Raw genomic sequence first — 24,199 nt, 5'->3', positions numbered from 1 at the left:
TAAGCATCGAACATCGAACATCGAACATCGAACATCGAACATCGAATAACGAACGGGTGGTGCATCCAGCTTGGCGCAGTGTTTATTCGAGCGCCAGGCTCAGGTGCCTTCGACCAGGACTAGGCGGTGTCGCTCCTTTTCTCCTTTTCTCCTTTTGCTAAAGTTAATCGTGCACTCTCTCCAATAATATCAAAAATATAGCAGCCTTTTTTAAGAAAGTTTTCTTTTTTATTTCTTCTTTTTTACGACGGTACCTACTTGGTACGGTGTACTTACGATTAGATTTAAAGAGACGCGGATCATTTAGACTTTAGGCTGTGAATAATTATATTTGCATGGCTGGTTTTCGCACCCCCCTGTAATGTTTAGGCACGGACGATGAGTAACGGCATCACACTCAAAATCAATATAGTGTTTAGCAAGCTGTTTTTACTCAACTTTCCACATTTTTACCTTTATTTTTATTTCCAAGTGCTTTCTAGTATGATTTGCTCAAGTTGGTATCGCTTCAAGCTCTATTTGATAAAACCTAATAATTCGGATTTACGATAACGCGGTGAGTTTTACTGTGAAAAAGCGAAGAAATAGGTACCATATGTTTTGTTTACGAGGATATGAAACGTAACGTAACGTAACGTAACGTAACGTAACGTAACGCAACACGGCTCGACGCGGCCGCGTCGAGAGAATGAAATGTTCTTTTATACATTATCTTATTTTATATGATAAATATATGTATTTATGTATAGGTGAAAAGTCGGTATATCGGTTCAGTAACCCTAGATGCAGCGACGCCACCCCTATTATATTATCGGTTTTCGCTTCATTGATCTCGCTACAATTATTATATGTATTTCTTTGCAATTATCCGAATAGGTTGTAACTCATAATAGGAAAGCATAATAAATATAGTCTATAGCATAAGAAAACAGGAAACAGCTTGTAATTGTTTAACAGAAGAAGAAAACTTTGTTTCGCACGTTTCTTTCCCTTTTCCGTTACCGTCTGTATTCTTCGAGAAGAAAGCTGGAAACGAAAGCAACATTGAAAGAAATGAAATGTATAATAGACTTGTAGACTATGTAATAACACGTAATCGTTTTATTTTCAGCGATCATGTCAGGGGCAAGCTGATGACCTTCCGAACGGCTGCAATGATGTGACAATAAAGATACTTTCTCCTGCATCCTCTCTTATATCACCGGGGTATTATCCCTGTTACATAGTGCTTCCCAGAATAGAAGGAGAGAAGAAAATTGGTGGAGTGATAGGTTAGATCGGTGACTGATAGAAACGGTGCCAAAAGTCGACAGACGAGCCAATCAAAGTGAATTTACAACATCTAGAATCTAGATGTTTGGATAAACATCGATGAGCATCGTGATAATTACGGGAAGCGAAGAAAAGAGGGAAAAGAGGGAAAAGAGCGAAAAGGGAGGAAGAAAATAAGAGGAGTTAGCAAGGAGAAACTGAAGAAGAAACGCGCACAACCGATACAACGTCGACGAAAAATAATTGACGAGCAAGGTGATTGGTGGAAAGAAAGGTGAAAGTGTTTGATTAAACAGGAGAAAGAGAAGGGTGGCAGGAAGAAAAGAGGTGAAGGAGGGGGAGGGGGTGGAGGGGGAGGGGGAGGAGGAAGAGGAGGAAGAAGAAGAAGAAGAAGAAGAAGAAGAAGAAGAAGAAGAAGAAGAAACGCGATACAAGATCGTAAGGACAATAGAATGGGCAATAAGTTATCTTGCAGTTGTGCTCCTCTTATCAAAAAAGCGTATCGTTACGAAGATTCTCCATGGCAAGCTGGGGCTAAGGGCGTAATGGGCGGCAGCGGAGGTCGCAGGGGTGACACTGGCCACTTGCTCAGGTGCGGAAGCTTAAGAGAAAGGAAGAGGTGCGCATACCATACCATACCATTCAATCGTTCAACCATTCCACCACTCCATTCAGCTCCATTCTCAGTCTCTATATTTTTTCGTAAACATTTTCGTTGAACGCATTATTATCGCACCCACAGTTTCTCAGGTAGAACGTAAAGCCTCTATCTCGTTTTTTTAACAACATCGCTGTTAGAAAATATTATAATTAATCTTACAATGCTTGTTTTCCAAATATTTATCTCTGATTTCTCTGATACTTATTTCTTATTTCTTAATTGATATCTTGCGTATTCTATGTCCTTACTTACTCTTGCTCGGTTGCTTGCTCGCTCGCTTGCTTTTTCTTTCTTCTTTTTCTTAATCCGTCTTCTTCTTTCTCCTCTTTCTTTCTCTTCTTCTACAATTAGTTTTTATCTTATTGTTAGTCTTTTACTTCTTCTTCTTCTTCTTCTTCTTCTTCTTCTTCTTCTGTTTTCTTCACCATTTATTTTTCTTCTTTGTCTCTTTCGAATATACAGAGACACGCACACGTAATCGTATTTACATCCCCAAATATGCGTTTAATCGAATCACTTTCTCTTCCTTTCTCTCTATTCTGACTTTGATTTCTCTGATACAAGTGTATCCTACTTTTTTATGTATTCCTGATTTTCTTTCGTACGTCTGTCGTATCGTTCGTCGTTTAAATTTATAAGTTTAGATTTCGTAACGCTGTCTTGCTGAAATAGTTAATGACTATACATATAAAAGCATACTAATTTTTATGTAACTTGCACAAAGTAAATAGGAAAAGTTGTTGAAATCTACGTAAGTATGTGTGCGATCCTGAGGTCTCCTCATATTATAGCCATTTGGCTATTATATAGAAAAGCACAGGAAACACGTTTCTCTCTCTTTTAAGAGTATTTTACGTATCGATCGAAATATGACGAGTACTTCAAGTTGCAATTTTTCCTCTTCTTCGTCTCTTTTTTTCGAGAGAAACAGACGTGAGAAAAGTGTAGAAATTTTTCTCTTGTAACACGATGTGTAAATGGATATCGTTTCTTCACCGAGCAACAGCGATTAGCCCTTTTTATCCGAATCACCTGTAATTGTCAAGCTGTTTTAGTCGCGGAACAAAGAAATATGGTGAGAGAAATACATTTCAACATGAACGTTGAAAATGTTGCAAACGATTTGTACCATACGCGTCGCGACGCGACGTTCTTATCGAGAGTCGAACAGAATCGACGAGAGTCGACGAGAGTCGACGAACGTTACAACGGCAGTGTTTCAAACATTTTCTCTCTTTTTGTTTGTTGCTTTTGTTGATTTTTCTTCTAGTATTGTTAACCTGTTCGATGTTTCGACGTAAGAAACATTGTTGGTATCGACACGGACGATTCAGGAAGAAAAGTTTTGTAGGCTGTGGGCAGAAGTGTTCCATGTGAGTGCGAGCGGTGCAGGAACCGTCAAGTGGCAGCAGGTCTCTGAAGATTTAGTTCCTGTAAATATCACCTGCATCCAAGATTCACCGGAATGCATCTTCCATATTACCGCGTACAACAGTCAGGTGGACAAAATTTTAGACGTGAGATTGGTTCAACCAGGTGAGATGATATTCATCCGTTTGCCCATTTATCCATCCACCAGCTGTCCATTCGTTTTATATTGTCTTTTTCTCTTGTTTAAGGAACACGTATCGGCCAGGCATCCGAGTGTTTTGTTTACTGGAAAGACACAATGACTAACGATACCTGGGGGTTGAATTTCACTTCTCCGATAGATGCGAAACAATTCAGAGAGTGTTGCGTAAGTTTACAACACAAATTCGTTTTTCTTTCTTACCGTTCTCTTTTAGTTAAAAAATATTTGCGAAATTTTCCTGATAACCGCTTTTCTTTTTTCTTTTTTCTTTTTTCTTTTTTCTTTCTTTTTGTAATTTCTCATTTTACAGCAAGTGAGTAAGTAAGTAAGTAAGTAAGTAAGTAAGTAAGTAAGTAAGTAGATACAGTATAATTAATTTCTTTAATAATTTTCTTATAATAATTTCTTTCTTCTTTTTTTTTTCCAACTATTTTGCCGTTATCGAATTCGAAAGGATCGTTTATTGTCGAACAAGTGTAAGCACAAAAACTGTAAGCTTGTGTGCGAGCACGAGACTAGAATTTGTGTAATTTATAGTTATTAGTTAATTTTTCGTACAGTCACCGTCGTTCAAGATTTCAAGGAAAGCGTCCTCTTCTTACTCGTTGAAGCTCGAACCACCAAACAAACAGAAGATTAAAACACGGAGGAAGCCTCTATCGACACCAGCCTCACCGAGCAGATCCAGGGAGCCTCAGTGTACTTGTATGACCCCGGAACAATTTGCCAGACTCCGAAATCAAGAAGCTCGATACCGAAGTTTCATCGGTACGATCAATTTATTCCTGCGTAAATCAACAAGCTATCGTGTCCGTATGTACGACGTATCCTACGTCGTCGTATCTTCAACATTAGGCCTATTATTAAAAATAGTTTTAAGCCTATTTATTAAAAATAGGATGCAATTTCACTCGGTTACAATTAACTAAATAAGATTGATCTATATTGTTGTGTGTGTGTGTGTGTGTGCTTGTGCGTGGGTGTGTATACAGGTACTTCGACTCTTCCAAGAACTATGGCGCGATCCACAGAGATGGAGATGACTCCGGCTCGCGAGAAGATCACCGCGGCAACGTCCAGCGCCTCTCTTTACGACAATGTGAATAATGCAAATGCGACACCAGGGAAAACGGCAAAGGTTAACGAACCGACCAAACAAAAAGACAAGCAAAACGAAACGTGTCAAACTACGCCAAAAACGGCAAATGTTGGGATCGAAACGGTCACCGTTGGATCACAGGTACGTTATTTATTGACATGATCATGTTGACTGATTAGGAAGAGAAATTGAAAACTGTTGTGTGCACGTTGCAGATCGATAGTCCGGAGGAGAAAGGCGTGTCGTCGTCGATCTCGCCGAAAAAGTCTCAGAAACAAAGCCAAGATACGTCGACTCAACAAAATGGTAGTGAAATGTTGAAATCAGAAGGTACCCAAGCCGGTGGTACGTTACAAAACAAGTCGTTACGGAAGGAGCAATTACATCATACGAAATCAGCCGATTATACAGATCTGGAGATGCAAAATGGTAACATTTTCAATATAGTCAACAATAATCACAGTGCAAAGAAATCGAAAAGCAAAAGCACGGACGACATGAGGATCGAGAACGCGCAAAACGGTGGAATCAGTTTAGATTCAAACACTTTAAAAAGAATGCTGAAACCTATGTCGAGCATCGACAGTCCCGTTACATCGCCCGAGATGACCAGAAAGAGGCATAGTCACCACAGTTATCATTATCATCCGAGCAATAACAATCAGAAGTACATGATGCAAGAGACCGATAACGAAAACTACGCGCATCCGTATCGAGCTCCGCCGTATACCAACAAATTCCAGGTTTCTAGGAGCGTGCACGACATGGGACGTCAAAATGCTGGTATATATTCAAATGCAATACATACATATATATATATATATATATATAGTCTTTAACGTTAAACACCGAAAAATTAACAGAATCTACAGCTAGATATTATTACGGTTATTACTTTTTTTCTTTCTTCTCCTTTTCCTTTTATTCCGATGGATACGTTAACAATAATAATTTATCAGAGTTTACGAGATCAGAAATGGCAGAAAAATGTTAATTTTTTAACTAACTTACTTAAATGCGACATGCGACACGCGACAAACTACAATACATAATTGAATGGTTACGGTATACGTATAACGGAGAAGAAAATATTAAGCGAAAGAAATGAAACGTGTATGGACATACGTAAGCATCCCTGTTTCAAATACGACCCTGTTCCAAGTCGAACGCGTTCTCGCAAACAGTTTTATTTTCTTCAGTAAAATTCATCTAATGTCATAGTATCGTGCGTGTTAAAAAATTAAAAAGTAAAGAAAAAAACAGAAGAGGAGGAAGATGATGATGATGATGATGATGATGATGATGATGATGATGAAGAAGAAGAAGAAGAAGAAGTAGAAGAAGAAGAAGAAGAAGAAGGAGGAGGAGGAGAGGAAAGGTATTAAACTCTATAATTAGAGCGATAGGGTGCGTAGTTGATTAACAGGGGTGCATGGCGCATGTCAACACATTGTTGAACCATTCCGAAGACGTAATAAAGTAACGATTCTATTCGATCAACAGCTGAACAGCTGAACAGCTGAACAGCTGAACAGTTGAACGTGTTGTTTGATGCTACGTTTTCGCTAGCCGCATGAAGCACCTGTTACTATGTCGTAGGCGGCAGGGGCAGGACCTATTTAGATTCGGAACGTAATCGGTGCACGGGTGACATGTCGCCGCCGTCGGATAATGTGATTTTCGATAATCAGTGTTACGCCACTACGCCAAGTTCGTCGAATGGTAATTCGGACATGGAACAACCGACTCACTGCAATTCGCGTCGTTGTAACGCTGGCCAGACATATCAACAACAAGGCATGCAATCGGTCTCAACGCCTGGCAGTCCTACCAGTAGACTTCTTCTTGAATACGAGATGCATCTAAGAAACACGTTGGCTCAAGGTATGGACGCCGAGAGTTACAGTTTGCGTACCTTTGAAGCATTACTGACGCAAAGTATGGAAAATCTGGGTAAGTTTAAGCTTCGCTTACCTTAATTTTTTATTTCTTGGCCGTTTACAAATAAACATCGATGTTACAGAATTCGCAGAGAATATACCGTTAAACGTTCAACGCACACCTCATGTTTCGCGAAGGCGTAAGTCTGATTGAACTTTTTCAACCATTTCCAAGAGTATCGTTTCACCGATCATTATGCTTTCTTTCCAGGCTCTGTTTCCAATAAATCGTCCACTTTACCGTTGTCCTATCGCTATTGCAACGAAAGGCAAAACAGTAAAGACAGTAGAGATGGTTATTACAGCGATCGGAACGAAATAATACGAGAAAGAAGGGAGAGAGATAGAGACAGGGACAGAGATAGGGATAGGGACAGGGACAGGGACAGAGACAGAGACAGAGACAGAGACAGGGACAGAGATAGAGACAGAGAAAGAGACATTGATCGAGATCGTGGATATCTCAGTGATTATAATTCCAGGTATGTACCTGCTTAACTTAACAATTTTTATGCTTTTAATCAAAATTTTCAAGTTAGATATACCGTGTAATCTGTATATCTGTACATTATCGTGTATTACTTGAAAAGTACAAACTTGTTTTCGCGAAACAAATGTGTGGTACGAAAAAGAGAAGAGAAGAGAAGAGAAGAGAAGATACTCGTAAGTAAGATAGTAATGCGAGTACGTACTGGGCTTTTAAGATGCGCAAGCTGTATCGGAGAATCGGCACGCGCCCAGTGGTTTCGACATTCCGATGGATGGCAGTCGGGTAGTTCGACTCTCGGTTCTGGTGCTTCCAGTTCAATGAATCCCAGTTACTCTGGACATAAACGAGAATCTCCGTGGGATTCTTTGCCATCGTTGAGACACGAAGGCAGCCTAAACGATAGCGGATACAAATCCAACCGAACCGATTCTCTGGAACAAAGGTACGGATTTCCGTAGATGAGCTATCCACGTTAAGGAACGCGTAAACGGTAAATAGGTGACTATCTTTAGATTTAGATTTAGAGTTAGAGTTAGAGTTAGAGTTAGATTTAGATTTAGATATAGATTTAGATTTCAATGTACAGATTGTCTCGGATCAGATGGAAAAAAGTGATGGAAAAGTTGTTTGCTATTTTGCACTTAACAAGTTGCAATTTTCCACATAATATCGTTCCACATAATACATATAGCGTAATATTTGTTTCTTAACGTGTGTCTTTCAGGGGCACTTTCGATAGACAAGACAGCGTGAGATCGGATTACATGTCCGATAGAGATGGTGGTAGATACGGAATCGTTCAACAAGCTTCTCTGGAGAGTACAGACTCGAGACTATGCTACTTGACGTCTTCGGAGGTGAGTCGTGTCTAAACAGCTGTTGACCTTATCGACCAATTCAGTCTAGTATGTGTATCTACACGTACCTACTATGTACCTATGTATTGTACTTGGACTCGTATATACATATGTATGCAATCAAGATTCCACCCTCTAATTTCCCGGGTATAAGTATAAGTTGTACCGAACATTCGTACGTATAAAATTTCCAATGTTAGTACGGCTAATTACTAATTACTAATTACTAATTACTAAACGTAGTTTCGTACTTGTCAGTCATCTTTCCAACTCTGTCTACGCGATTTTTGCAAAAACACTCTAATACCACGGTATTTTTTCCCCCTTTTTTCCGGCTTCCTGGAGATTTCAACGTGTTTTCTGCATCTTTGAAAGCGTATAAATATACATAGTAAGAGAATGTCGATAAATCGTGCGCGCAAGTAAAATTAGGATGTAAAAAGCTGCGTCACCGATAGAGTTTTCATCGTCAACAGGTGCATGCGCCAACTACACTGCTGCACCGTATTCAGTGTTATCGATGCACCGATGTACCTACAGTCGAAAAGTACCTAAATGATATTTTGACTTATTTATTTTTGACCTATTTATTTATTATTTATTATAATAATAATATCTTGGCGTATCAAAGAGCATTAACGGATATTTTTCCTTCGTTTCGTTTCGTTTCGTTTCGTTTCTGAGCATATATGTAGAATAGGGGTATTCTACCGATTTGATCGGACATTGGTCGGATCGTTGCTGCGTGACGTAGCTACAATAGATGTACTCGTTTCGAGTGTAAGCGAATTTACGCTGGAACCGTATCGAACGAAAGGGTTAACGAGAACGCGTCGAATACGTTGTTGACACGGTAGCGGAATTGGTTGCGCTCGATTGGGGATCGCGTTGCGTCGCGTTGTGTCGCGTTGCGTCGCGACACCCTTCTAACACCCTTTTTGTAGGTGGCTGCTTTCGAAATGTTGCTTTTCCTTTTGCTGGCTAAAAGTTTCAGTAACGGCGCGGCGGTGGCATGCATCAACCCCATTTATCTCCCTCCATGCAATTCAACCCCACCAGCAGCAGTGTGCTTCCACCACCAGTACCACCAGTACCACCAGTACCACCAGTACCACCAGTACCAGCAGTGTTCTGGTATCGTCACCCGTTTTCCCATTCCAACCTCGATTCCAGCCTCTTGCCGTCCCCCCGCGGCAACCTTTCCTTTCCCTACTACCGGCTGCTGCTATCCCGACACCCCCTTTCGCTCTCCACAAGGACCGTGGTATTGATTCCCCTCGCGGTAGCAGCTCCGCTTCCCTGTTCTCCAGCAGCGCACCAGTCTGGAGCAACGACGCACCTCCGTGGTTGCGATCTACTTAGAAATTTACACCGTTTGTTCGCGGAAAGTCAACAACACCACACACAGCTCGACGATCCTCGCGAGCTTGGACGAATCATTTTTTTTTCAAAAATCGAATTCGATTTCTCTAATCGCGTAGGTGTTCGTACGTTGCTCGTTACCCGTTACCCGTTAGTTGTGGCTACGTTACGTTCGTCGTTAATACACGTATCGCGAACGGATTATTGTCCAACGATCGGAGGAGCAGTATCGTCTTGAGATGATTCGCGTTTCGCGATGGACGGGGACTTTGGTTACGGGACGTTGAAAGACTGCCAGCTGCGACAAAGACACGCGGAAAGTTTCTTTCTCCTGGATATTAAGCTAATTCTAATCTCGGTTTAGAGTTTTATCGAGATCGGCAACGATCGAAAGCCTACACATCTGGGATAAGAAGAATCGTCTGTTAAACTTGTCGAACACGCGCGGGTTCGCGTCAACATGATTTCCACGTTGCACAACAACTCTATCTACCAATTAACCAGCAGCAAATCGTTTAATTAATTTCAAACATTTATACGTATATCGTATACGGGTGATTTCGTACCTGATGAAGCGTATTTACTATTTTCATTCCTTCGCTCTATACCTATTTCGGTTAGCAACGATTTTCCAACATTCGGATACGCAACGTTAAACGAGTGGCAACGAAAGAGCTGAAAATAATATGAATTTCTAAAAAACGGAGAAACATGTCTAGTCCGTGCAAATTCTTATCAAAGTACAAAAGGAAAGGAATACTATAAGAGACGTAGGAAAACGTAAACCTGAGAGAAGAATAAACCGGAAGAAATTACGAGAGATGCCAGTGGTGTGCGTAACGAGAAAAACATCGGAGATGGAAGAAAGAAAGGAAGCTGTTGCTCGATTAAGAAAGAAACGACAAGTATAAAGCGAGAAGCGGGATCAGAAATATTCGAATGGAATATTTATCTATAGAGAAACGGAAAAACACGAGACACGCAAACGTACACGTATACGTATACGTATACGTACACATATAAGAAAATAAAGACGTAAGAAAATTAGAGAAAACGCGATATCGACAAAAGTTGGATATTTTTATACGGAGAGTTCGTTTGTACATGCGCGTATCGCAGAAATATTCTATATATTTACTTTTAACGCGCGAAATATAGGCTATACACAGTATAAAAGCTTCGCTCCCTAAGGAGAGACTGAAGAGGGACTGGTACATGGGATTTTTAAAGAAATTTTACGAATCGTTCCAAAAGATTCGAAAGGTTCGAAAGATTCGAAAGATTAGCAGGAAACGCGTAAAAAGATTCGATACGTCGCGTCGCGTCGCGTATAATAAAGAATATAGTTTCAATTTATCATAATTTGAAAAGCTCGTTCACGATATTGTTGTTTACAAGAAAGAAATTATTTCTAATTGATGCGAAAGAACCGTTCGGAGGCGATCGAAATAGTGCAAAAAGGATTTGCCTTAATTAAGTAGAGATTAAACACGTACAAATAATTGGAAACGGTATTTGTCCATGAGAATGATAGTTGATAAGGTACCAGCCGAGTGGTCAAAGAGATCCGTTTCTTCTCCTTTTCCTCCACCTCCACCTCCACTTCTTCCTTCTTCTTATTCTCCTTTTCTCTTTTTCTCGTTTCTTCTATATGGTTATCAAATGGTAAAATCGAAAACAACAACAACAACAACAACAACAACAACAACAACAACAATAGGAAGAAGTATCGATGAGAGCGATCGTTGGCTGATTCTCATGGCTGTCAAAGCCGTCGAAGCAGTGATTTAGCATCGATGGAAAAAGACTATGCTGAGAGCTGGCCGGCTTTGCTTCTTCTATTTCGTGTGTACGTTCATGATCGGTCTTTTTCGTTTGCTTACGAAAGAATTGGAACCGTTGGCTGTTACCTTTGTCAAACAGATCGCTCGAATTTACGAGCATCGCGACAAACAGCTTTAAACTGGAGAGATTCCTGGAGGAAATGAGCGAGAACGCACACCTGTTACGAGGATCATTCTTATCTTACTTGAAATTGTCCACTCTTGGATCGTCGAAAGACAATAATAATAATAATAATAATAATAATAATAATAATAATAATAATAATAAAAGAAGCCGATCAAGTTGAAAACTTGATTGTAAATTGTATATTATTCGAGGCGTTTGCTCTTTCTAGAGTTTAAAATTTCGAGTCTTTTCGGTTTGGCTCGACGTAACCCCCGACGAATAATGGTAGAACCAAGATGGTCGACCAAGTGCACCGATAGTAGCCTGAGTTTGTTGAATTTGAGCAGCAGTTGTACAGACTTGAAAACGTTGCGCAGAAAACGTTGTAAAAAGTATTTTTGTCTTTGCAAAAGGCATACGATCAGTGCGATATGTATCAATGAGACGAGAAAATTGTATTGGTTCAATTGCAAGAACGTTCGGGAAAAAGTGAACCTTGGCCTCGGCGACGGTTATTATTTCAAGTTGCTGAGGATCGTTGACAGTGCTTTGAACGCTTGGGCCCAGCGTTACATCGACGGGCTGGACGTTGCTCGTAGGGAGATCATGTTCAAGATCAATGGTACCGCCAAGAAGAACATGAAGCTCTTAAAGGAGGCTTGCTATTGTCATTACCATCCGCACATCACAGCGGATGCTTGCAACGCCGATTTTCTAAAAAAAGTTGTAAGTTTTTGGGCTGGTGAAAGTCTTAGAGGAATACGCGACAAGCTCCGCGGTATGACGAGTTACACTAAAAAGGTAGAGACCCGAGTTTCGCGTATTTGTACCAGCTATTTATATCGTTATCGTTATCGTTATCCTCCCTTACCCTTACCCTTACCCTTACCCTTACCCTTACCCTTACCTTTTCCCTCTATATGTACCTATATTTGTTCTGGAATTTACAAGATTAATCGTAATAATTAACAGCGCTCTTCTTTTACGCTCGTTAATTATATCCTCCCTCCATCCTTTCCTTCCCTCTACTGCATTTAACCACCACCAACCCCCTCTTACACGCTCGTTCTTTCTCTCTTGTATGCATATAACGTTGTCCCCGTTGTGCTCTCACTTTTTCCTCGCGTCTCGATAGGTTCCGACACACACACGCGTCATCCTTTCGTTGCATCCGCGTTTACTTTACACCTTGCTCCCTTTGAAAATTAGTGTTGCATTTACGTCCTCTGTACATATCGAAAATGTTCGGTCCCGTCGATTATGGTTCTATGGTAAGACGAGAGCTTATCGATTACGGAAAATAAAAAGATACTAAATAATTAAATGTTACAGATGTCGGACGACGACAGAATGTCGTTAACTACCGCTGTCAGTGACGATGACGACGGTGAGAGTGTGATAAACTCACCCTACCGAGGAAAGCAGACTGGCACGGCTGCAGCTTCGTTTAATTGCACAGGGGCGGTTCGAAAGGCTGGGTGAGAGACAACTTGTCTTTATATTATACCTATTATATTACATTCGCATATTAAATATCCTAGATTTCTGAGCGTGAAAAAATGGCTACTGAGGAAGAAGCAGCAGATCGAACTAGCCAGGAAAAGAGGCTGGAAAGGTTATTGGGTTTGTTTAAAGGGTACTACGCTTCTCTTCTATCCGTGCGACTCGCAAGAAAGCAGAGCCATGGAAGCGGCGCCAAAGCATTTGATCATAGTGGACGGCGCGATAATGCAACCGATCCCGGAACATCCGAAAAGAGATTACATATTTTGTTTGAGTACAGCGTTCGGCGATGCTTACTTGTTTCAAGTAAGTTGAATGAGTACGTAGTAGGTAGAGATACGAGTACGAGTACGAGTACGAGTACGAGTTGTCGGATTTTAGGCACCGTGTCAGGTTGAACTGGAAAATTGGGTGAATAGCATACACTCGGCGTGCGCTGCTGCGTTCGCGCGTCACCGTGGTAAAACTGGAACTCTTCATTTGCTGCAAGAAGAGATATTTCGGCTGGAAAAGGCAATCGAATCGGTGAATAGACTATCATTCGACTATCATTATCCTTCTTTTCTTATTTTATTCCTTCTCTAGGATCACAAGCTAAAGCACATGGCGGATCTTCAGCAGTCCGTTGTGTCCGACGTGGAGACGAAGCAACAAATTACCAATCAGATTGTCAAATGGGAAGAAAATTTAGAGCGATTACACTGCGAGCAATTTCGACTGAGATGCTACATGGCTAGTCTTCAAAGCGGCGAATTACCTAATCCGAAAGTAAGTAATTAGGTATTCCAAGTTAAAGGGATTCGTACGAAATTTAAACGCGAAAATTATTTTTGCGCTTAACGTATCTGATTAATTAAAGATACGATAAACGTTATAACGAAGGCTAGTACACACATATCGATCAATGTAAGCCACAAATAGACTGTTGCCACGAGCTGTTCGACGAGCTTCGACGAGCTTCGACGAGCTTCGACGAGCTTCGACGAGCTTTGACGAGAGAGCCAGTTTTCGCTAGATTAACAAAGGACGTCGATAATTACGACGTAGCGATATTCGCACCTCGATTCGAACGATATTACCTTTTCTTCGCAGAGTTTATTAACGCACGTGTCTCGTGCCACCAAGCAAACGCTGAACAAACTAGGAGTCTTTACGGTTTCATCCTTCCACGCTTTCATATGCGCTCGCAGTCCATCGTTACTGAATAATTTACTGGCCGGCCGTGGAGCTACCAAAAGAAGACCCCCACTGCTATCGAGATCGAATAGCGGATCCAGCAGAAGATCCCTTCAGATTTCCTCCAGAGACGATGAGAAGACTGTAAAAGTATGCGTACCGGAAAATCAGGTAACATCCTGCTCGCTACCATCATTTATTATTCTACAACACATGCAGCAATGCAGCAATCTTTCAGTTTTTTATTGCCTTTACAGTTGGTCTCTGTATTTTTGCGCGACGCTATGACGGTTGAAGAATTCCTTGCAAGCGCTTGCAATCGAAAAAATCTCAACCCGATGGAACATTTTGTTCGCGTGAAAAAACGACGAGACATGGAAGATCACAACTATTTCGTACCTCATAGAACCGACTTGATCGACACCTACGTGAGTGAAATTTCCTTAAAATTTCCTTAAAATTTCCTTAAAATTATCAAATCGTGATATCCTATTCTTTGATCGTTCGATTTCGACTGTTTCGATGTTTCAGTTGCATACGCACGAAATCGTTGAAGTTTGCGCAAAAATCTTGTACCAAGTAGAATTACAAAGGAACACCCTCGAGCAAATGTGGGGCTTTTCCGTCGAAGCAGAACTTATCGAAAATTCTGATCGGCAAGACGAATTATGTTGTTACGTTAGCAGAGTCGAAGATAAAAGTGTGGCGATGCAAAACGGTAAGCTTCTACTTTTTCTTTATTATTTCTCTTAGTTGTTTTATCGATTTTATCATACGTACGTATATGTTTGGTCAGTCGAGCCCAAGATATCGTTCTCTCCTTTACCCTTGTTTCGTCTAATTTAAGAACAAAGGTGAGATCCACGAGGAAAACACAAGGACGGTTGGCCTCGATAACATTCTTTTTTATCCACGTCCTAGAGAATCAGCCATTGAATGGCATTGAAAAACATTGATTTTCTGTATTTTACCCTCTACTGGCCGAACAAACGAGTTATGCTACCTACTTATCGTTAAATGTGATAGAAGCTTTGACTTTGACAAAGCGTACACCTAATCAGCCTGATGTCGCATCGCGTCGCAATTTATTTCTAATTTAGTTTTCTTTACCTATCCAAGATGAATAAAATATTTCAGGAATTATTAAAGGCGACGAAATCATGGTGATCAACGGTGCTATAGTGAGCGATTTAGACATGATGTATTTGGAAAGCGTGCTGCAAGAAGAGTTTGGTCTTTGCATGATGATGAGATCGTCTCGAACCGAACCACCGGATCTCACGGGCATAATGAGGGTTACCGATGACATAATCGAAAGCTTGGTTTGTCCACCTCCACCATCGGATCCACCCGTTATAAGCGAGGAAATGATTTCCGGTTTAATCGTTCCGGCTCCTGGATGGAGTAAGTTGACTACTCGTATACCTACACGAAATCTTTTGATAAAACCCCCTTTCTTTCGATTTCTATGCAGGTAAGGAAAGCATCGTGCAAGAGTGTACGTCGACGGCTCATTTGGAAAATGGTAAACAAACGTCTCGCACAAATTCCTTTGAAATTGAAAATCTACTGAAAACCGCGGAACAAGTGACAGGAATCTGTCGATCGCCCGGTGAGACTAGAAAATCTAGTCCTACGGGAAGCGTTGTTAGTTCCCATTCCCAAGCGTTAACGCCAAGTCGGCAATTAAGCGATGCAGAAAAACTGAAGAAAGTCATTTTAGAGTTGGTCGAGACCGAACGGACTTACGTCAAGGTGGGTTTTCTTCTACAACGCTTGATTTAATCGCAAACTTGAAAAACTCGTATAATACTTACAGAATTTAAACAACTTACTCGAGAATTATTTGGAGCCGCTTAAACGAGAAACTTTTCTATCGAACGCTGAGATAAACGCACTATTTGGAAATATTCAAGAGATCATTACGTTTCAACGACAATTTCTGCAAAATCTCGATCACGCGATCGAAATGGAAGCTGATTTTCATAACTTTGACCATCCGAGTCAATTTAAGGTAGATGATAACGAACAAGGCTCGTTTTTCTTTTTTATTATATTTTATTTCTTTTTATGAATTGAACGAGTAACGCCGAGTTTGCGCCGTTTTCTTGTTAAAGGGTGTCCTGTTTTCCATTGGAAGTGCCTTTTTGTACTACGTAAATCACTTCAAGTTGTACAGCTCGTTTTGCGCCAGCCACTCTAAAGCGCAAAAAGTTTTACATCCAAGTGAGTGTAAAATACCGTACAATCGCGATTTTCCTTTTTCTTTTCCCCTAATTCCTCTTTCTTTTCCTCCGATTCATTCTTTGGCTTCTTTGTCTTGCCTCTGTTCTTGCAGACGAAGGAAATCAGGCTTTACAAGAGTTCCTGCAAGCTAGAAATCCAAGGCAACAACACTCGTCGACGTTGGAGTCGTACTTGATAAAACCTATTCAAAGGATAGTCAAGTATCCTTTGCTTTTGCAACAGCTACGAAATCTGACCGACGAGCGAAGCGAGGAACATCAACACTTGATTGGTAATGTACATTCGAAGAAACTATATGCACCGATCATTGTATTAATAATTCTCGTCGTTTATAGAGGCTTTCAAGGGTATGGAAAAAGTGGCAGAACACATAAACGAGATGCAAAGGATTCACGAGGAATACGGAGCTATTTTCGATCACTTGTTCAGACAACATCAAAAATCTTGTAAACAGGTGAGTAAAAACCTTTTTTTCATTCTCATTTTCATTTCTTTCATACACATATTGTTGAAACTCGAGCAAACTTGAAACGAATAATATGCTAACGATATATATATCATCGTGTATTTCGACAGCCGATCGATTTAAGTCCAGGAGATTTGTTATATTACGGAGGCGTCGACTGGCTGAATATTTCCGATTTTCTCGGTAAAATCAAGAAAGGCTTGGAATTGCACGCAATGTGTTTTGTTTTCAAATCGGCCGTAGTGTTTCTGTGCAAGGAAAGACTAAGGCAAAAGAAGAAGCTTATGGTAAGTTTCATACCCTGTTTCGTTTCGTCTTGGTGTTATCTAAATCTATAGGCTCATACTGGTATAACTAATTTATGGATTTAACGTACGATATACATACATATATACATCGATTAGGGAGTTTCTACCAAAGCAAATTCCAGCGAAGTCGAAATAATTCGCTACCAAGTGCTGATTCCCGTGACAGAAGTACAAGTTAGAGCTAGTTCAGCCAAAGATATGGAATCTCATTTTTTGTGGGAGTTGATTCATTTACGAAGTCAATTACAGAGGAGATCAGAGAAAGTGTACGTGCTTTCCAACAGGTAATACTTATTTTCTTCTTCTTCTTCTTCTTCTTCTTCTTCTTCCTTTTCCTTTCTTCTGAACAACATTGACCCTTCTGTAACCGAAAATCGTCCGTTCACTGTAACAATTTGTAACAGTTTGATTTAAAGACACACATTATCTCTTGCCTTTTAATAATAATTAAAATGCATTTGTTCGACGAGTTTGCCTACGTTAAGTCGATGCCACATCGCTTGTCAGGTACATTATAAACACACTAATCATTGCACATGAAAACATTTCAACACTTGACACCTAACACGAAGCTTCGAAAGACATCTTATCAGAAATTCTTTGTTAAACGACAAAGTAAAAATTGTACATATTTGTAATTCTTTTGCCTGTCTTTCTTTCGTTTTCTTTTTCTTTTTTTCCTTCTTCTCTTGTGTCTCCAGCACTACAGAATTTCGAAACGCATTTTTGAGAACGATTCGTCAAATTATTCGAGAATCGGTACGAAACATGAGCATACCATCGACCAGACAGAATTTAAGCCAACCACCGATGACTATTTCACCGCGAATGTCAACCGGCCACGTGGAGAAATTTGAAAAACAGACAACGAGTCAAGGACAGAATAACGGTGGCAACGGTGCTGGCACGGCTACCACCGGAACATTATCGAAGAAAACGGTGAAACCGCAATTACTACCGACTTCGCATAACGTGAAACGAAAATATAGCCAATCGAAACAGACGATGGAGCAGGAAAGTTCCGAGGATAAGGATGTCGAGGAATCGAACACGGTGAATCAGCAGCAGCAAACCGTGTTTCGTTCCAGGAGCAAAACCATAAGCGACACATCCGGTAAGACGTTGCCTGAAACTTGCCTGAAACTTGCCTGAAACGAGTTTAATCTTTTCTTCTTTTTCTTCTTTTTCTTCTTTTTCTTCTTTTTCTTCTTCATTGTCCGAAACATAGGAGAAGTAAAAGTTGAAATGGATTCGGGGACAAAGTCCGAAGGCGAAGAAGACTCGCAAGCTTTTTTAGGTGAGAAGAAGGCGAACTTGGGTCGCACTCCGAATCATTTGACTTTGAGCACCACTTCAACAATTTCAGCAGGAAGTACCGGTAGTCAAGCCAGATTGATCCAATCTTCCCATCAACCGGAAAATTATCAACCAATTACCGTCAAAGAACTTGGTAAGAAGAAATGATGTCCTTCTTCTTTTATCTTTCCGCGTTAAATGTATTTACATAGGATACGTACGAGGCTTCACTCACCCCGCCCCGGCTACTTTTTTCGAATAGGTTTAACATTTCGCGTTTTACGCCACGAATTTTACAATAGACTCGAATTTGAAATAGTTGTAGCTTTTCAGATGATTTCACTATTCAAACTAATAATCTTCAATCTACATATCTGCATACGTATCATAAAGAATAGAAAAAGTATCAGTTTAGGATAGATATAGATATAGATATAGATATAGATATAGATATAGACAAAGAGGAATAATCAAGTGTCCCGCGTGATATATGATTATTCTATTGTGTTGTGTCGAAGGTTCGCCAATTTGGAAACCACGGGAACTACCTTCCTTAGGAGAATCAACAACATTGCCGCGTAAGGGTAAGTCGGCCAGCGAGTTTGGAGACATAACGTCGTCCCATAGCGCCTCCCGAAAGTCTCTGATAGAAATCAATAATTGTGCTCAACAATCTAACTGTAATAACCATGTTTAAGTTAAATAGATGTTAATCGATTAACAAAGTATCGAGTTAAGTTTAAAAATGGTGAAATAAACCAAGCAACTATTCGATTACCGTGTAAAAGACCAGCGCGCTTGCCGCCCACGCGGAACGTTTTAACGCTGTGTTTCCATCCTTGTACTCTCGTTCTCACTCGTTTCGTCTTCCAAAAGCTACGATAACAAACGTGGCACCCATCATCATCGTCATCATCATCGTCGTCATCATCATCATCATCATCATCATCATCATCATCGTCATCATCATCATCATCATCATCATTATCATCATCATTACTAAAATTATCATCCCTGCTTTGTATGTACAACGGGCGATTCAATTGTTTAACAGGAGAGAAATTCGAAGAAGAAAAAGAACTTTGCTTTTAATGGGAAACAGTTTCGACGAAGAGAAAAAGAGAGAGAGAGAACGTTTCGATCATTGCTACTGAATGATATTGATTGAACAAAGGAGAGAATCGAAAGAATGATCTTTTCCTTGTGTCTCGACAGATTTCAATGTTTCGAAATACATACATAGGTACTGTACGAAACGAATAGGCGGTATGTACCTACAATGTGGCTGTAGCACCGTAATATTAACGATCGCCAAGTCGGGGTCTGCTCGTTCAACTATTGTAGTAACTATCTATAACAAGAAATAACCATTTCTTTTATAACTATAAGAGTATGGAACATCGATGAAACATTTCCGACGCGACGGACCGTCATTCCACTTTTTATGCCTACTATTGTTATTATTATTATTATTATTATTATTATTATTTTCATTATCATTATTATTATTATTATTATTACCATCAGTATTGTTGTTGTTGCTGTTGTTGTTGTTACTGTTGTTGTTGTTATTGTTATTCCTAATATCTACTATTACGTAATATTCGTACTAGATTCATTCCAATTGTATGGAATCACGTTGCTTAAAAAATTCATCAAAAAGTTAACTCTTTTTCTTTTTTTTTTCTCTCTCAATTTTTATCATTCAACGTTACTTTTTCTTACCCTTTTTACTTGTTTTTTCTGCGTGGACGGCAATGCGATGATAAAACCTAATAAACTCTGTACATAATGTAACATTGATATTATCAGTAATGTCATTATTGTCGCCGTCGTCGTTATTATCATCATCGTCAGGATCGTTCAATATCATCGGCAGTCTTCTACCGTCAGTATTCACAGTCCCTGATATATCTGTTATATCATTGCTCTGATTGTCAAACTATTCTTCTTATTTACTATAATTACCTACTTTCCTATTATTTTCATTATCGTCTTCATTGTTACCATCGTGGTTAATACTTTTGCTATTATTCCCTTGATTGTCCGCTGCTTAGTGTTATTATCGTTACTACTATCGTCATCATTCTCGTCATCTTCTTTCTGACATCTTTGTCATTTAGGTCATTCTTATTATCAAGATCATCATCTCGTTGTCGTTATTATTATCAGCGACAAATCAACAGAAGGCATATAATGTGTCGAATAAAAATGGAACGACGACGCGACGTTGCGATTAAACTTTTAGCGATAATATAAGAGTCTAATTAAATAATTAACTAATTAAATAATTAAATAAGATAGTTTATTTAAACAAAAAAAAAAACAAAAAAAGTTATGTGCGTGCGTACATGCATTAATAGTTACGATGTTCACGAATCGTTCTATACCATATGTAGACGCGTGGATGTGTGCGTATCTCTGTATAGGTGGTAATACGTGGTAATACGTGGTAATACGTGGTAATACGTGGTAATACAGAGTAATAGAGATACAGATTCAGATAGATACGATCTTCCACATGTTCGCTGCGTTAATCGCCTTTCGGACCCGAATATTCTCGTCGTTATAGGAAATTTTATTTTTAACGTTGTTCAAGATGCAACTAGTGATCAGAATGTTCGAGCCCAAAAGCGCGAGATCGATTGTATCCATCGTACACGTAGTGACAACGATGATGACAATGATAATGACGGTGACAATGACGATGACGATGACGATGACGATGACGATAATGATAACGATGAGAAACGAGAAAAGTAAGGGGAGAAAGTAAGCGGAGAAGGCGGAGGACGAAGCGAAGAAAAATGAAGAGGAAAGAAGAAAACGCAACCCTTTCGTATCGTGACGTTAGAGAAAATGGTACAAGTAGAGTTGAAATAAAAATGCGAGCGGTGAGACGAGTGTTCGTGTGGAATATCGTTGATAAACATCGACTGATTGCGAGTATGTAATACAGCGGGAATTAAGGATATCTTCTCGATTCGAATATCGCATTGTTAACGATCACTAATATAAGTAAATACAATATTGACCGATCAATACCTGTAAATTAGAAAACAGAAAGTATATCTATATCGATGATACCTATATCTATGTATACATATATGTGTATATATTCGTCTATTTATACATATGTATAGACGAATATCTGCAGCAAGTAACGAAATAACGTGTACCATGTATGTATATGCGCGCGTGCGTGCTTCTTTCTTTCTTTCTTTCTTTCTTTCTTTCTTTCTTTCTTTCTTTCTTTCTTTCTTTCCTTTTTTACCATTAAGCCCCCCTTACAACCCTGGAACCCTACAGACCCGCAACTCTATTACCTGTAACTTACTTGATTACTTAAAACCGCGATAATTCGTTAGGGAAGAAGAAGAAGAAGACAAAAAAAAAAAGACGTAGCAAATTATCTTCGAGATCGAAATTTGACGAGTAAATGGTAAATTGTGACGAGTCGTGATGGTAATAATAAAAATAGAGAAATCAGAGAAAATTAATCAATTTGTTTCGATTAGTACGCGGAATAGATTGCATCTAAAGGAGCTTTGCGTTAACGACATTAGTGTATCTTATCTTTGGAAACCTGAAGAAACAAGGAATTAGTCATTGATACCTTTAATCGAGAATCGTGAAATCGTGAAATCGTGAAATAATTATGTAGAATTACATTGCAGATAGATAACCATCGCGAAACAAAGTTTACCTATCCCTATCCCTATTTATCAAAGTCATCATCACTTGTGCGCAAAGTTGCTCAGTTTTCTTACCGCGTCGTTTCCTGGATATTTGTACACGCGTGCGACTTATACTTCGTACATAGGCAAATGTACACGTATGTAGATATGTCGAACAGTTTGTCGAAGATGATACGCGCCTCGTTCGAAATAAGTAGAGGAAAAGTTATGAATTTTCTCTAAATGTACCAGTTGTACGATTTTCATGATATACATATACGTATCGATACATATTGTACTTGTGCCCAGCTTGAGAGCAGCTTGGAAAGCAGCTGACTGCAAGGATAATTTTGAAAAACCTATCACCCGTATATTTATTACTTGAAATACGTTTTATCGTTCCCTTCGAGCGTCCAATCTTCCAAATATCCGACAATATCGCAATTGCTCTGTGCACAATTTTATCAACGATTTTTTATTGCTACAACAAGTTAAATGGACGTAGGGGAAAGGAAAAGGATTTACAAGAATTTCGAGACGAAAATCTTTATCCAAAAATTACGTTTTTGGATAAAAGTAAGAAATCGGTGATTAAGATAATAGGAAAATGATAAAACGGATACGTGTCGATACGTTGAATCGTGAAATTTAAAGGTGTTTACTTACGTATTCGATCGAGCTATATATGTATATGTATATGTATGTACATGTAGATACACGGATGCGTGCACAGTTTGCGCGTATCGCACACGCGCGCATATACGGTAAATATGTATGTAGTAAAATATCGATTAACGTATAAAAGCGAAAGAAGAAATAACGAGATACATACCTACTTACTTACTGGTTAACTATAGATGTCGCACGTGAGGATTTAACAATTTACGAAGGACCTTTTGTTGCTCGAATTATTGCATTGTCTACTACGTATCCATATACACGTACACGTACACGTACACGTACACATACAAGTAAGACACACGCATCAACATACTTATTAACATAGCGCTAGAAACATAAATATGTGTATGAATGCGCGCGCTCGTGTTTAGAAAAATTTTATCGTATAAATTCTGTCGAGGCATGCCTCCGAGCAAGAGTCGATTACATAATAATATACATATGTTATCATTTCTTTGCAGCAAGCTTCTCCTTTTTTCGACGGTTTCAATTTCAATGTAGATCCAATATCGTTTCTTACAATTTCTTTCTTACCTCCTTTAATATTCATTTCATCGAAATGAAAATTTCCAAATGTTTTCGTACAGACTTTACATACTGACAATCAACGAAAAATTAACACTGATATTTTTCCTCTTTTAATTAACTAACAGAGAGAAAATAAATTTCGGAACGAATGTTAAGCCTGGAGAAGGGGAATCGAGGGTACATATTATGTAGTTGGAAAAGTTTGAAAAGGAAGGAACGACTCTAGCTCGGAGACGTGATCCCAATAGTTGGCCTAGTGACGAGTTTCATATTTTTCGCCCCGGTCGCAGTGAATCGTCGAATGTTTATCATGTCTATTATAATTATATTATAATTATTGACACTCTCCAGAAATTTTATTGACATAAACTTTATCGCTACCGTTGAACATAATATACTTAAATTATGACAGTAACAACTTTGGTATTGTTACGGGCACTGAATATCGAGAAAAAAAGGGGAAGCAGAATATACCGAAAAAGGGATGAATCGAAGAAGAAAAAAAGAAAAGAGAAAAAAATGAATGAGAGAGTAAAAGAGATAGAGAGAATGCGTGCGTGCGCGCGCGCGCGCGCGCGAGAATGAAAGAATGAGACGAAAGAAAAGAAAAGAAAAGAAAAGAAAAGAAAAGAAAAGAAAAGAAAAGAAATTGAAAAAATAAACCCTTTGCGTGTCCGTGAACACCGTGAAAAATTTTAGATGGTTGATAGAATTCTATGATATAAGCGGGAATAGTATACATACATATAAATTCGAAGAAAGATGGGACAGAGTCTGCGAGGGTGGGTTACGTTAAAAGCGAAACAAAGTTATAAAATAAAATAACGATGTAACGAGTATTTCCGTGTTATTTTTTCCTTTCGTTGACATCGCGTGTAACAGATGCGAACGCAACCTAAGCAACGTGCTCTCCTTTATTTCTTTCGTCCATTCTTTAATTAATAATAATTACTTGTGTCAAACGCATTGCGATGAAATTTCTGCTTTTAGTGTTATTGTTCTTTGGTTTTGCGGAAATGTTTAAGAGTAATCGGTTTGTACAATCATTAAAATGATTCATTAAAATATGATTATCTAATACGAAGGTTTCCTCATCGTCAAGATGGTGAAAAG

General features: G+C 39.3%; 1 protein-coding gene across 12 annotated transcripts; it reads left to right on the top strand.

Annotated features, from left to right (window-relative positions):
- The first annotated feature begins 1,634 nt into the window (after positions 1-1,634).
- Positions 1,635-24,166, top strand: LOC114880736 (protein still life, isoforms C/SIF type 2). Of its 12 annotated transcripts, none has more exons than XM_029197057.2 (30): positions 1,635-1,891; positions 3,285-3,469; positions 3,553-3,671; positions 4,067-4,274; positions 4,499-4,746; positions 4,821-5,388; positions 6,205-6,558; positions 6,629-6,685; positions 6,757-7,027; positions 7,250-7,477; positions 7,760-7,892; positions 12,537-12,682; positions 12,746-13,013; positions 13,089-13,232; positions 13,293-13,475; positions 13,800-14,054; positions 14,141-14,311; positions 14,415-14,601; positions 15,021-15,287; positions 15,358-15,638; positions 15,703-15,897; positions 16,001-16,109; positions 16,222-16,401; positions 16,466-16,584; positions 16,707-16,883; positions 17,001-17,188; positions 17,606-18,018; positions 18,133-18,201; positions 18,274-18,354; positions 18,719-24,166. In XM_029197057.2, the coding sequence occupies exons 1-30, from the start codon at positions 1,725-1,727 to the stop codon at positions 18,895-18,897; spliced, it is 6,150 nt and encodes a 2,049-aa protein (XP_029052890.1). In that variant the 5' UTR covers positions 1,635-1,724; the 3' UTR covers positions 18,898-24,166. The 12 variants fall into 12 exon arrangements, with proteins under 12 accessions (XP_029052890.1, XP_029052889.1, XP_029052891.1 ...); XM_029197056.2 differs by having other exon boundaries at positions 18,271-18,354; XM_029197058.2 differs by having other exon boundaries at positions 18,133-18,354; positions 18,719-18,784; positions 19,255-24,166.
- Positions 24,167-24,199: the final 33 nt, after the last annotated feature.

Source organism: Osmia bicornis, chromosome 7 (genome assembly GCF_907164935.1).
Source record: "Osmia bicornis bicornis chromosome 7, iOsmBic2.1, whole genome shotgun sequence".
Classification (NCBI taxonomy): domain Eukaryota; kingdom Metazoa; phylum Arthropoda; class Insecta; order Hymenoptera; family Megachilidae; genus Osmia; species Osmia bicornis.
Note: the sequence above shows the minus strand (reverse complement) of the source record. Positions and strands in the feature narration are given on the sequence as shown.